Raw genomic sequence first — 15466 nt, 5'->3', positions numbered from 1 at the left:
AATATCACTTGAATGTTATAGACCCTGATGAGATCATAGAAAAGTTTGTGGAATTAAAACAACAAAACAACAACACATTTTTAGCCAGCTGTATGAGTTTAAAGATTAACTTGCTGTTTGAAGACGACTAAGTGAACATATTGAGCTTTATGTGTGTGTGTGTGTGTGTGTGTGTGTGTGTGTGTGTGTGTCTGTCTCTTTTAGCTGTGCAGTACAATTGAACAGCTTTGTGATCCCCCCCCATTTTCCCCCCTAATGAAAACCATTTCACCACATTTTTTAGGATGATGAAAGATACGAACAAGCAAGTGATGTTCGGGCGCAGCTCAAATTCTTTGAACAACTTGATCAAATAGAAAAACAGAGGAAAGATGAACAAGAAAGGGAAATTCTAATGCGCGCAGCAAAGGCAAGTGCTTTGTTGTTGTTTTTCACCCCTAATAGATTGACAAGTGTCGCATTTGACATTGAAAGAGCTGCGGTTCTTTTGTTCTCCTGGCCGGGAAATGAGACGGGAGGCTCTTATAACCCTAAATGCCCTGATCTTTTGCATGCTGTCTTTAGTTCAGAACCACAAAAGGACTATATGTCAAGCTTTATCCAGACAGGTGCCCCCCCACCTTTTTCGGGGAGGGCGTGTCGGTGTCCTTCATCATCCAGAAGCCACTCCCAGCAATTTTGGAAATCGCCCCCAGCAGCACTCTTGTAGAGCATGAGGCTCTTAATCTCTGGGTCATGGATTTGAGCCCCATGTTACAAAAAAGATTCCTCCTGCGTTGCAGGGGGTTGGACTGGATGATCTTCCTGGTCCCTTCCAACTCTACGATTCTATGATTCTGTGAAAACAGCTGGGGGATTCTGGTGTGGATGGGAATACTTCCTCAGGTCTAAGCGAGCTCTTTGGATCCCAGCCTATAACTGTAGCCCAGAAACTGAAGTGGAAAACGCTTTGTACTCCTTTGAACGGGGAGATTGAATTGAATAACATTTTGCACTCTCAATGATGGCTCAAAGAGAAGCAAAATGCCCTATGCAAATGCATTTTGTAAAACCAGGCACAAAAGGGGTAGCGTGGAACCTCCTGCTTTCTCCTTATGGAGGCGCAAATCCAGTGAGAGCTTTGCTGCTTGGTTTGAATCCGGACTGAGCTATGAAACTCCCTGGGTGACTTTAGGTCAGTCACCGTGGGTCATACCCAACACAGCGCTAGTAGAGTTCCACTTGCACCGTGCAACTTCCCCATCCTCTCCTCTCCCTGTGCTGCCCCCCAGATTGTCCTGCAGCCCCCAGAAGCAGATTTTGTGGGTGTGCAGGGCCTGCAGAGGAGGAGAAAGTTCTGTGGCACAATTGGAAATTGTAAGCACGTGTCTCAGCCCACAGGGTTGTTATGAGGATAATCAATAATAATAATTATTTTAAAATATTTTCCCCAGTCTCTCTGGGCAGCTCCCAACAGAATACTAAAAATACAATAAAACATCAAACATTAAAAACTTCCCTAAACAGGGATGCCTTCAGATGTCTTCTGAAAGTCAGATAGTTGTTTATTTCCTTGACATCTGATGGAGGGCGTTCTACAGGGCAGGTGCCACCACCGAGAAGGCCCTCTGCCTGGTACCCTGTAACCTCACTTCTCACAGTGAGGGAAACGCCAGAAGGCCATCGGAGCTGGACCTCAGTGTCCGGGCTGAACGATGGGGGTGGAGATGCTCCTTCGGCAGATAACCCCCTGTATGCCATTCTCAGATCCTTCACGGAAGAGCCAAGATACATGTGTGAAAAATAAGTAACTGCTAGACTTCATTGCTGTGTATAACGGAGAGGCCAGCAGCCTGTCTCATACCCAAAGCGTGAGACCCAGTGATTTCCACAATTTGCTAGGAGATCAGAATATCTATATTAGGTTCCTTGGATCTGAAGTTATCCGGACACCAGAAATCACCAAGGAATTATCAAGAGGAAGGGAAAAACCCTCCATTCAGTCTCCTTTCTTTTGTAACTAGAACTATGCCAGAGCTTGGGGTGGGTGTCTGGGTATTTGGCTGGATCCGGTCTGTTTCTTCCTCACTTTCCCAGCCACCAGTGTGGTAGCTCATCATCTTAAATTTGAAAATCTGAGCATGTGCTAGTGTTGGACTAGGACCTAGGAGACCAGGGTTCAAATCCCCACTTGGCCATAAAGCTCCGTGGGTAAAATTGGGCCAGTCAGTGCCTCTGAACCTCACCTTTCTCACCTACCTCACAGGGTCATTGTGGAGATTAAATGGGGAGGGGCGGGGAAACCATGCATACCACCTTGAGCTCCTTGGAGGATTAAGTGCAAGATAAATGCAATAACTAATAACTCAATAATCTGTGTTTGGAATATAGTTAAAATACGAAACATATGGTATAGCCAAGAACACATTTTTAAAATGTCTCTGATTTATTCTCTCTTTTTTCCCCCTTACTTTGTCTTCCCTCTCCTTCTCCCTGCTGCCACTTTGAAATTCTTCATCAACACAGTCTCGATCTAGACAAGAAGACCCGGAGCAGCTTAGGTTGAAACAGAAAGCCAAGGAGGTATGGTTTTTTTTATTCCAAACCGCCCATCGTATTTATCATCTCGGTGCTGCACTTGTTATATTTTCACCTGCGTAGTAATGACTGCATTCCAAAACGAGCATGGGAGAGAGTAAAAACACAAAGGAAAACGGTGGCTTTTTCTGTTTTGCCAAACACAGATGCAGCAACAGGAACTAGCACAAATGAGACAGAGGGATGCCAACTTGACTGCCTTGGCTGCAATAGGACCCAGAAAGAAGAGGAAAGTGGATTCCCCAGGCTCCGGATCAGGGACAGAGGTACAAGACTACAACTCTGTTTGTACATCATTGCATCCTAGACTTCTGATAGCTCTGGTACAGTTTCAAACTAAACTGAAATTGGAAGCGCATTTCACTCTTGCCCAGAACAGATTTTCTTGTTGCGGGTGTAAGCCACCCCAGGTTTAACAAAGTGTGCACCACACCTATGTAAGTTGCAAGTCTCGTTGCTGGTACACTTTCCTGCCCCACTGCTGCACACTTTGTAATTACCCTTGGGTGCCTTTTGCTATATACCTTAAATTTCTTTAAGCCTATCTGCCATGTTCTTTCTTACAACTGTGTAAGTTCTGACAGGCGTAATATTTTAAGAGGCTTTACTGTTAAGTTTATCTGAATGTCTTTGGACTGATAATTTCAAGATGTGTTGGAACAGATTCTTCATCTGTCTTTTCTTAGTGGTGCAGAATGTGCAAAAAAAATCTTTCTTGATGTGAAACAGGATATAAAGTTTGCATTTTGTGTGTGAGATGTAACCTCTGGAATGCTTCATAATGGTTGTAGTTCTCTTAAACAAAGGGTTGGGGCCTCAATATATCTGATCTGCAATTCCAGATGCCTCACAGAAAACCTATATTAATATAAAAGCAGATATATCTGCCAATTTGTTTTCTTTATTGCTGTAGCAGCAGTGGAAGAAAATGAGATTTGAAGTTCATCTTCTTCTGCATAGCTCTTGACAAAAATGATTTTCATGTTGCAGGCTTTCCTGCGAATAGCAATTTGGATAACACTCATTGAAACAAGTTTCCATTTTCTCTTCTAACAGAGGCTTTAATTACAGGCAGAAATTGAGTAGATACACTCTTTAAGTTCTGGAGTGTGTATTAGTGGAACCTGTTGAATTCCTGTCTCGGGCAGAGCAGCAGTTGCACAATAGTACCCCAAAGGCCAACAACATTTATTTTGGCACTGGGGTAGAAAATCCCATAAGCAGCTCTTTCCCTTCCCTGAAGTAAAATATACAACAGCAATGAATTAACTAAATTGTTGCCCAAAATCAGCTGCTTGAGGTAGTAGTCTCACTTTTCTTGACAGTAGGACTGGTTGAAGGCACAAAATGATAGTGCAGAAGCTGATAATCCTATCTAGAAATATCTCTGCAAAATTCCCCTTTCCTAGAAGCTGCAAGTTTCTCTTGCGTGTGTTTATATTGTTACTAGTAAATATTTTATAAATCTTACATAGTTTTTATAAATCTAAAAAACATTTACATAGGTTTTATAAATCCATTTGAATCCAAACACCCATATCTAAAAGGGCATTGTAATGAATTCTATGGGACTGTGTCTGTGAAGTCTTGGGGAGAAGGGAGTTGAGTTAAATCGAGCTCAAAGCTTACTTAATTTTAAAAACTTAAGTTGCGTTCTCAGCAATAGTAGCACCTAGAAAGATGGGGGAAAATAGGGAATGCAACAAAATTATCATCGCTCAAACTTGGAGCAGTGCTCCCAAATAGCATCCATTGTGTCTTAAGTCCATTAGGTATGCTGAGCAAATTTAGAAGTAAGCTGTGTTCAGTTGGGTTTACTCCCTAGTTAAGTCTTTTTAGGATCAGAGCCTAAAACAACTTACTTCCAAACCTTACCAGTAAACTTGCTTCCAAACCTATCAGTCAGAATTATTATTATTATTATTAGTAGTAGTAGTAGAATTATTATTATTATTATTATTAGTAGTAGTAGTAGTAGTACTAAAATTTATATACCACCCTTTATCCAAAGATCCCAGGGCGGTGCGCAACATTAAGAACATAATTTATGCAGCATAATAAACATAATACACAGCATAATAATAAAACAATCATGATAACTGCCCCCCACCCCCCAGTATACATTTAACAGACTATAGATTATTTAATTGCCAAAGGCCTGGGTAAACAAGAATGTTTAGTTTTTATTGGGCAATAGCACCTGCTCCCTGATTTGAGGTGCAGAAGTGATCTTCTTTTCTAGTTCATTCAGGATCAGGGTTTCTGCCTACCGTTAAAGAGAAGGACTTCATCATGCCCATTGCGTCATTTGGGAAGTCTGTGTCCAGTAGGCCACGTTCCAGTGGTGGGTGGTGCCAGGGGCAAAAATGGGTGGAGCAATGGGTGTGAAGCTTTCTTTCTTCTGTACAGTATAAATGGGAGATTAATGTTCACACATCTCTTTGTTCAGGTAAGCAAGAGTCATTGCACAGTGGCAGCCAGGCAAAAGCAGCCGAGAACCCAGAGCAGGATTGTCTGGGGGGAGGGAGCATGGCTTAGCAAGAGTCTCAAAGGCCAATCAGAGATTTCTGGAGGGTTCCTTTGGACCCTGGACCAGAGGTTCCCCAATACCTGAGTATGGCATTGGTCCCCCAACTACATTGTATCATGAAGCCCTACCACAATTGTTCCTCTCTAGTGGCAGGTCACTGCTAAGTGGACCTACACTGCTGTGTTTGAAAGCAGTTTCATTTAGTTCCTACATATTTATCCAAGGTAGATTTAAAATACCATGCGGGCTATTAGGATCACACACACATAAACCTTCAGGCATACAGTGGAACCTCGTGTTACGAACCGTCCTCCTTGCGAATGCTTCGGGTTACGAGCTGTGCTAACCCGGAAGTAGATGTTCCCAGTTTGCCTTGGGATGCGAGCGGAAGTCACGCGCTGGCAGCACAGCAACAGTGGGAGGCGCTATTAGCAAAAGTGCGCTTCATGTTACAGGTGGTTTCAGGTTAAAAACGGACCTCCGGAACGAATTACGTTCGTAACTGTAGGTACCACAGTACACATGAACATTTAACTTCATATGTCCTTCAGTATATGGAATCTGCTTTTCATTATTTAGAAATTCTTGTTTGCACATCAGCAAACTGTGATCAATTTAGTTATCTTAGATTAATCTATTACGGGATAGCCAAATGTCCTAAATCGAAGCTTTTGTTTGCTTAATTAAGAACCAGCTGCTTTGGATTTAATTGACTCGCAGCTGTGCAGCTGCTGCTGCTGCTGCAGTTGACATTTTAAAACTGAGCTCCCCTTGTCTCTCTCTTAGTGCACGCACACATGGTGGGGGTGTTTTTCTTGCAGTTAAAGCAGTATTACCAAATCAAACTAGCATGCTGATATCCAAGGAATGTCGGACCTCCGGTGTATAAGACGACTGGGCGTATAAGACGACCCCCGACTTTTCCAGTTAAAATATAGAGTTTGGGATATACTCGCCGTATAAGAAATATGACCCGGCGTATAATTATTATTTATTATTATTTATTATTTATACCCCACCCATCTGGCTGGGTTTCCCCCGCCAGTCTGGGCGGCTTCCAACAGATACCAAAATACATTAAAATATCACAGATTAAAAACTTCCCTAAACAGGGCTGCCTTTAGGTGTTTTCTAAAATGTCAGGTAGTTGACCTCCGATGGGAGGGCATTCCACAGGGCAGGCGCCACTACCGAGAAGGCCCTCTGCCTGGTTCCCTGTAGCTTTGCTTCTCGCAGTGAGGGAACCGCCAGAAGGCCCTCGGCGCTGGATCTCAGTGTCCGGGCTGAACGATGGGGGTGGAGACGCTCCTTCAGGTATACAGGTATATAAGACGACCCCCGGCTTTTGAGAAGATTTTCCTGGGTTAAAAAGTAGTCTTATACAAAAGTAGTCTTATACACAGGAATATACAGTAAGTCACCTGTGGGCAAAGCAAAAGGGGAAAAAAGCCAAGAAAATGTGATTGCACAATTAGCTTGTGGATATGATGTTCAATATCCGAGATGATGTCAAAAGCCCAGGTTTTACCTGGACAAATTAATTTGTTGCTCTAACTGTGCAAATTCAGCTGTTTGAGCATTTCTGTGAAGCATCAAAATATATTGTGACAAGATTGCCTGATTAGCTTAAAGGCTCCCATAATATACCTCAGACACACACACCCCAATTCTTGGCCATGACCCAGTTTGACCCCACAAGTGACTAAGAGGTTCTTACGCTATTCCTTCTCTCTGCCTCTCTTCACCACACACTCCCTAGAATTATGGAGCCTTCAAACAGGATGCTCCTTCTGCATAGTTTTAACTCACACGTGAGGAGGCAGCCTTTGAATTGGTATTTGGGCAGATATATGCAATGTTTCTCAAGCCTTTTGAGCTTAGTTTCTACTTTCAAGCACGTTGCTTTCTGGAAGGGGGCGGTCCTGTCTAAAGCAAGGGGCTTAGAGTGAGGAATTTGGCAGGGATAGATTTGAGGTATGTGAGCCTTTGGTCACACTGTTAGAAGAGGCTGCACATTGAAGAAGGAGGGGGCAGATGGATCGTGATCCTGGGGGCTGGAGTGGTGAATGAATGGGACCCTGTTGGGGGCACTACAGTGTATCAGGAAAGGAAAGGCTGAGAATCAAGAAGGTAGAAGAGTGGGAGGACAGTACCACTGTGCACTTAAAAAATAATAATCCTAATATTTTTGTCAAATATGACCCTGTTAAGGCAAATAGTACTAAACTGCATCTGCTCAGTTTGTGCAAACTGCAGCTTCAACTTGTACACCAATTAGCAATCATTCCAGGTGGTATATCTCCCTTGGTTCTTTTTTTTTAATATAGAAAAATCAGAGCAGAGGCGAATTCTTTGGTCTATATATGCCACCTGCTGGTCTCAGCTCATTACTGCCTCTCCACATGCATTCCAAGACAATGAGGAGATGCTGCAAAACCTCCTGTCTCTTCCGATGCGATAACTCACTCCTATTCTTTGTTTTTGTTAAGTTGACTTACCTTTTAGTACTCATCATTTTACGAAACAAAAGCTATGTGTATTTCTGCTGCTTCTGTAGTCTTAATCTGCGGATGAAGGGCGGTATGCAAATTCAATAAATAACAGCAACTACAACAACAACACAATATGAGAAGTGATGTAATCTGCAATGACGTTCCTTGAGTTTAGCATATGACTTCCAAAACTGTGTGAAATATAGCCCCTGCTGTTCTCTCCCCCTTTAAAAAATACAGAGCTTGTGCTAAATAGCATACTGTTAAACAAATTCACCCTCAGTCATCCATAGTTATGTTTATTGTGGGCCAGAGCAGTTGCTCCTGCCTGACATTTATTTGCAAAAGTGTCATGCTCTCAGCAGGAAGGACTGTGCTCATAAAAGGCTGTAAACATGGGGTGCCAAATGTTTGAGTAGTTTGTCATATCATAAGCTGGTCACTGAAGCTGGCTCTAAACTACCTAGGCTGGTTGAAAGTGTCTGGTTGGCTTTCCAGGATGTATAGAAGCTGAGATGTGGGTGAAGACCAGGGACTGAGAGGGAATTTTTCGCACCTTCCCCAAACAACTGCTTGTGCCTCAAGCTCACCCTGCGCTTTGTGGCTTTTACAGGCACATCTGCGTCGGCTTCGAACAGGCTGATATCTTATAGCGCAGGTTCAATGTCTTGCCACATCAATACGTTCAGTTTATAATACCAGTGATAGCGATAACCAGAGCTCCCCAGTCTCTGACCCTTAACTGACTTGGGCACTCAGCTTTTTACTGCCACTGTAAGATTTGCAAATCTTGGGTCCGCCACTCGCCTTTGGCGTTTGCTTAGGCCAGCCTTCGCCAACCTGGTACTTTTGAGATATTTTGGACTACAACTCTCATCAGCCCCATCTTGAATATAGGCCTGACCTCTTTGGAAGCAGAAAGCCAAGACTCTTGCAGCAAGGCAGATATCTTCTGTTCTCTTCAAAGATCTCCTTCCTTGGAGGTTTCTAAGCAGAGGTTGAATTGGCCATCTCTCATGGATGCTTTAGCTGAGGTTCCTGCATTGTAGGGGGTTGGACTAGATCAGGCACAGGCAAACTCGGCCCTCCAGATGTTTTGGGACTACAACTCTCATCATCCCTAGCTAACAGGACCAGTGGGCAGGGATGATGGGAGTTGTAGTCCCAAAACATCAGGAGGGCCAAGATTGCCTATGCCTGGACTAGATGACCGTTGGGTCTCTTCCAACTCTACGATTCTATAATTCTAAGTGCTATAGATGCACTCATAGGTAGGCTGGGTGATAACAATTTCCGGGTCTTCAGGGAATGGAATCCTGCAACTACTGGATGATCCCCCCCCCCACCCCCGACAGTGAGAATGCTTCATGTTGTTATGTGGCCTCATACTACAAAAATGAATGTTCAGTGCTTGTTAAAAAGACACCCCAGAGGATCGAAAATCATAGAATGTGCCTTAGTTTTCCTCCAACTCCTATGTGGATTCCATAGTTCCCATGATGCTTTGGGTGTCTGGGGACAGATGTCCCCTGGATAATACTGCCCCCATGAGTGTGTCTTTATAATGGCTTATGAAACAGATGTTGGCCCGTTGATGCTAAGGCAGAGTAGCATCATTCTCAGAATGTTTCAGTTATATGCCAGCAGGTATTTAATCTGTGCTGTTCATGTCTTTAGCGTTCTGCAAAATTGCATTAGCTTTTTACCTGCTGCCTCTGTTCCCCACTTTATTTCTGTTTTAATGGTTTTAATTATTTTGCATCACTCTTTTTATTGTTACAAGCCACCTTGCATATCTCTCTTGATACACAAAGTTCAGGGTAGAAATTACTCCAGTAAAACAAACAAACAAATTGACCACTACGCGAGGTGGGATAAAAGTCCAGAGGTCTTCTAAAATGTTGATGGATGCTTACACACCCTGGAGCCAGTCTGGTGCAATAGTATATAAAGTGTTGTTTGTTTTAGGTAGGGCCAAGCTGAAAGCTGTCCATTTAGAGAGCCTTGAGCCAAGTCATTTGTATTACCATAAAAGTCATGCAGAGAGTCCTGTGGTCTAATCACTTTACTGGGTTGTTGTCAGGATAAGAAATGAATGCTACTTTACTGAAAGGGGGCTGTAGAAATGGCAAGGAACCTAGAATGTATTTGCATAAGAGGCAGCAAACAGGAACTGCAGGTGGGAAGAACTAGCTATAATAAACAACAAACAACAACAACAACAACAACAACAACAACAACAACTTTATAAGCCACTCATCTGACTGAGTTGCTCCAGCCACTCTGGGTGGCTTCCAACAAGTTAAACACAGTAAACACAGTAAAACATCAAATGTTAAAAACTCCCCTGTCCAGTCCTTCCTTCAGGTGTCTTCTAAAAGTCAAGGATTGTTTATTTCCTTGACATCTGACGGGAGGGCGTTCCACAGGGCAGGCACAACTACCCGTGTGCCTGTATGTTTCCGAGCACAATTCAAAGTGTGGTGCTGACCTTTAAAGCCATAAACGACCTCAGCCCAGTATACCTGAAGGAGCGTCTCCACCCCCATCGTTCAGCTCTGACTTTTTAGAAAGCATCTGAAGGCAGTCCTGTTTAGGGAAGTTTTTAATGTTTGATCTTTTGTCACTTTTGAATATATTCTGTTGGGAGCCGTTCTAGAGTAGGTGGGAAAACCCGCCAGAAGAGTGGGGTATTATTATTATTATTATTATTATTATTATTATTATTATTATACCACCAAGAGGTCCCTCTGCCTGGTTCCTTGTAACTTCACTTCTCTCAGTGAGGGAACTGCCAGAAGGCCCTCGGAGCTTGGACCTCAGGGTCCGGGCTGAACGATGGGGGTGGAGATGCTCCTTTGAGTATATAGGGCTGAGGCCATTTAAGCTTCCCATCCCTGACTTAGAGGGGACTTTCTAAGAGATGCATGTTGCTTATTCCGCTATACCGCTAGCTCGGAGAACTAACCCATTGCCCTGTTCGCACACACTGTATTCCGCACAGCTTCCACCGCCGCAAAGGCTTCTCCGAGGGGCTTGGAAAATGAACTAACTTCTCCTCTTTCTGTTTTCAGGGATCCAGCACGAGTGTGGCAGTGCCAGGCAGCTCTGGAGTCGGAACAGCCAGGCAGTTTACACGGCAAAGGATAACGCGGGTGAACCTCAGGGACCTCATATTATGTTTAGAAAATGAGCGAGAGACAAGCCATTCACTATTGCTATACAAAGCATTCCTTAAGTAAAAAAAGTGGAGAACATCAAGGTATTTTGGGCGGAGAAGACACCTGGGGACACTTTTTTATATATATTTGCAGATTACGCCTTTTTGTAACGAGCATATGGGATACAGTTTAAGAAAAACACACACCCCATCAACAAACAACCACCACCACCACCACTCTGAGACAACCACCTCTTTACAAGGAACCGTTTTCTAGTCCCATTTATTACAAACTCTTTGGTGTAAGAGAGAGATCTCCCTTTCTTTGACAGTAAGGAGACTTGCAAAGGCCTGAGGAGTCGATAAGAGGACAATTTAAAGTTTAACTCATCTCTTTGATTGAGTGGCCTTCTTGCCAAACAAGCCATATTATAGAGACTGATGGAACCGTTTAGCAAATAACCAGCTACTCTGTGTCAGATCCTGTAGCAATTTCAACATTAATTGTGCATTTTAGTTCAGTTTTACTTAACGAGATCGATTATATAGGTATATGTCTACAGCAGATGACCTCATTTTATTTTAGCTTTTAAAAGGAGTCAGTTAGCAAAGCGAACTGATTTTAATAAATATTTATCTTTTCCTGCCCAAAATTGTTCAGATCCTAGATTACACTTAATTTTAAGCGTAACCTCAATTCTTTTAATCTTGTTATTATCGCTTATTAGAGGCAACCCCCACTCTGAAGGCCCACAAAGGAGGGTTACTTCTGAATGTTTTATCAGCATCTGTAAAAATAGAAAAAGAAAAAAAGAAATGCATTTTATTTGCTATAGTTTGTAAAGCTGTAAAGTTTAAAACAAAAAAAGGAAAAAGGAAAAAAAGAAAAAACCTTTTCAGCATAAATATATTTTACTTGCACTGTGTTTTTTAGCGAAAGTGAAAGCTTAGATTAAATAAAAATCAAAGTTGAGAGGAATCATCAAAAAAGACAGTTTCTCAGTGTGAAATCAAGTGTTGAAAAATGGTTGGTGTATTTTGTCAGTAAATGTACATAATTTTTGGCACATAACATTAAAAAAAATGGCTATGTAAACTATAATTATTTTGCTAAAAGACTGTATGCAAGCTATGGGCTTACTTTAAAGACGTCCAGAGCAAAATTCCCCTCTTTGTACCTATTTTTTTATTACAAATATACTAATTGGTTCTTTATATTTTCAGAGGTTATTGTATTAAATTGTCTATTGATAGTACTTTTATGACTGTAAATATGTCGGCTTTCTTTGTGTGAACTCTCATGTTAGATTTTAAGGGCAGGGGCCACCGTGAACACTTCTTGTGCAAATCCTATTGAAACGAAGGGAGCTCTGCGACATGAAATGGCATTGGGTTTCAACGGAGCCTTGTGCGAGAAGCGTTTCCGGTGGATTGCACCTTAACTCTTTTTGTGTGTAAACTGAATGCTGATCAGTATTTTTATCAAACACCCTACAAACTGTTACACCTTTTTATTTCGTCTTTTAGGGAATAAAAATCCTGTCTTTCCATTTTATTTTCATGTAAATTTTGCACAGTTCCTTGTTCATATGTAAATATTTTACTTTCAGAAATGAAGTTTTTAATTGCTATTGTTTTATATAGGATTGAAAGAAAATTAACTCCTTTATTAAAAACAAATTTATCTGTACCTGTGTATGTATTTTTGCTCTATAAAAATACTTCTGTTTCTGGATTTATTTAATTTCTCCCCCCCCCTCCCCGACCCTACACTGCTACCCCCCTCCCTTATAAAAAAAATAACATTCGAAGAAATAACCTCTCTTGGTTTTAAGCAGTGTTGGGAAGTTAACAATTCACCACGGTGATCAGTGCCTGAAATAAAATTACAAACTGTATGCCAAGGAAACTCCGCTTCTGCACTTGGAATAAATTATACAAGTTATCTAAACCTGCAAATATGTACTTTGCCTAAACAGTTCAGCGTCTTAAGATTCAGCTACTGTGGAATAGTGGTTAGAATACTGGATTTGGGAGACGGAAAACTGGGTTCAAGTCCCTACATCAGCCTTCCTCAACTCCAGCCTGTAATCTGTAGACTGCATTTCCAGTTGAAGTTTCTGAATTGTAGAGCACATTTACAAAAGTCCAATCCGGATGTCTTCAGAGCATGCAGTATTTGCTGTGCTGCCTGGGCTTTGGGGATTTCTGGTTCCGGGCAGCAGGCTGAGCATGGCTGCCCCTCCTAAGAGACCTTGCGCCAGCCACGTTTTTCCAGCAGAATAGTTGGGAAAATATTTATGCCAACCTGAGCTCAGGGTGCAATGGAGGGAGATAAATCCAATAGGTAAGTTTGGCTGCTTGTTTATTTTACAAAGGTTGAGCAGGAAAGAGCATGCAAGGAGGGTGGGGAGCGCGGAGATTGGATAGAAACACGTAGGCTTCACGCAAAAAAAGAAAGGCAGGGAAACAAATATAATTCTGAGATTAAAAAAGCTGAATCCTATGTCAGCTATGTAAATGAAGTACATTTGCAATGTATGCCAATTTTCCATAATTAATTTTGCTGGATGTTGGAAGGATATAGTGCGATGGAAGGTACCACCACCTGGGAAATGTGGCTTCTGATATTTTCCCAGGTACTACCTACAGGTTGGCAAGCTTACATTTATAGTTTTAGGAACTAGATAACTAAAAAAGCTTTCCAGGACATTTTCAAGGATGTGGACCTTTGGCCTAATATTATAGCCTGGATAGCTCAGCTGGTTAGAGCATGGTACTGATAATGTCAAGGTTGCAGGTTTGATCCCCACATCTGAATATTCCTGCATTGCAGAGAGTTGGACTTAGATGATCCTCAGCGTCCCTTCAACTCTACAGTTCTGTGATTCTATTTATTTCTGTGCTTCAATAAGGGTTGGGGAATACACCCAAGTTCAGGGCAGAGGTACCTGAGGGATGGGGATGAATAGCAAACCATGGAGGATGCTGACATTTATGATGGCGTCTGAGCTCCGTAAGACTTTCTTCTGAGTAAACCAGTTGCTTGAAAGGAACTAGTTCTAATTCAAGTTCTAGTTCAAGTTAATCCTGCCCAAAAATGAATTCGTTCCGGTTCATGTTCGTCCTTTTACAAAATGGACTAGTTCAGTTCAAGTTGTCCAATGAACATTTTTAGTTCATAAAAAGTTCATTCCTGGCAAAGCAGTTTCGGCATTCATAATTCTACAAGCTGCTGTGCAGAAGTGTAAGGTCCAAAGGCTTCCCCTTTTAATTTGTACCAGATGTACAGTTGTTAAAGGTACAAGACATCATTTTCCCCACAAGATCATATCCCTTCAGCAAGAAAGTTATAGGAAATGCTTCACATTCCTTCTGAATTTTTAGTAGTAGTGATTAAGTGCCCTTGGCGACAACAGCATCTCTGTATCTGTCTCATAAGGCTTAGAACATTGCCTTCACTTTTTGCTTTCTAACTTTATACAAGTCTGATTCGTGATTATTATTTTTAAATGAAAGCTAAGATTGGGCTTCCTCCTTAGGTGGTGGAAGAAATTAATGCAAAGACCAGGCATCCCCAAACTGCGGCCCTCCAGATGTTTTGGCCTACAACTCCCATGATTCCTAGCTAAGAGGACCAGTGGTCAGGGATGATGGGAATTGTAGTCCAAAACATCTGGAGGGCCGAAGTCTGGGGATATCTGGCAAAGCTGGACTAGAAATCATTCAAAGTTCTACCCCAAAATGAACTTAGTTGCCAGATCGACCAAAGGCAATTATTTTCATTTTTTTGAAATTAGTTTTCCAATATTATTCCAATAATAACCCCATTATAACAATGCCATTTCATATCTAATCAATACAATTATTAATACAAATTTATCAAATACCAGATTATACATTTTAGTTAGAGTGACCCCCCCCCCGTGTGCTAGGTTTGATGCCTTTTTCAGCTTTCCAAAATCTTATTAATTTCAGTTACACTCCAGTTAAAATTATAATCCTTTATAGAGCAGCTGCAATCCTGATGATTTCTATTTGTGTTGTTACATCAAGTAATTTATAAAACCTCAAGTGAGGAATCTGTTATCATTCTTTCCTGTGTGTGGCAATTACTTTGTCCATGATGTTTCTTCCTGTCCATGTATGATGTAAAATAAAAAAATTCCTTCAGTAGCACCTTAAAGACCAACTAAGTTTATATTTTGGTATGAGCTTTCGTGTGCATGCACACTTCTTCAGATACACTAGAAACAGAAGTGTCAGACCATATATATATATATATATATATATATATATATATATATATATATATACACAGTGCGGGGGGTGCGGGGGTGGGGATTGGGGGGAAGTGGGAGGGAGGGAGGGGGCAAAGCAAAAATGATATTTCAATGGGTTATAATTTTTGTTCATTGGTTTTAACGATTTGTACTATTTTCTGAGTTGATTATATTTGATTTGTTTTTTGTGTGTTGTTAATAAAGATTATTTAAAATATATATATATATATACAGAGGGTGGTGGGGGTGGGTGGGAATGGGTGATGGGCTGATGGGAGAGGTAAACCTGGCTGCTGATGGCTGCAATTAGTCCTGGGCTGAGATGGCTGTAAATGGCTGCTGATGGCTGCAATTAGTCCTGGGCAGAGGTGCTAAAGAAAGCTTGATCATGCATAATGAGATAAGAATCCGATGTCTCTATTCA

The 15466-nt window shown here is 41.7% G+C and overlaps 1 protein-coding gene across 4 annotated transcripts in view; it reads left to right on the top strand.

Moving 5' to 3' along the window:
- The window catches only part of TAF4 (TATA-box binding protein associated factor 4), a 78215-nt gene extending 66581 nt beyond the window's left edge, over positions 1 to 11634 (top strand). For all 4 annotated transcript variants that reach the window (XM_060277332.1, XM_060277333.1, XM_060277331.1 and 1 more), the window contains 4 exons: positions 284 to 409; positions 2506 to 2562; positions 2724 to 2843; positions 10674 to 11634. In XM_060277332.1, coding sequence (XP_060133315.1) covers positions 284 to 409; positions 2506 to 2562; positions 2724 to 2843; positions 10674 to 10841 — 471 coding nt within the window. In that variant the 3' untranslated portion in view covers positions 10842 to 11634. The remainder of the gene's footprint in view (positions 1 to 283; positions 410 to 2505; positions 2563 to 2723; positions 2844 to 10673) is intronic.
- The last annotated feature ends 3832 nt before the right edge of the window (positions 11635 to 15466 follow it).

This window comes from Zootoca vivipara, chromosome 7 (genome assembly GCF_963506605.1).
Source record: "Zootoca vivipara chromosome 7, rZooViv1.1, whole genome shotgun sequence".
Lineage (NCBI taxonomy): Eukaryota > Metazoa > Chordata > Lepidosauria > Squamata > Lacertidae > Zootoca > Zootoca vivipara.
This window is presented reverse-complemented; position numbering and strand designations above follow the sequence as displayed.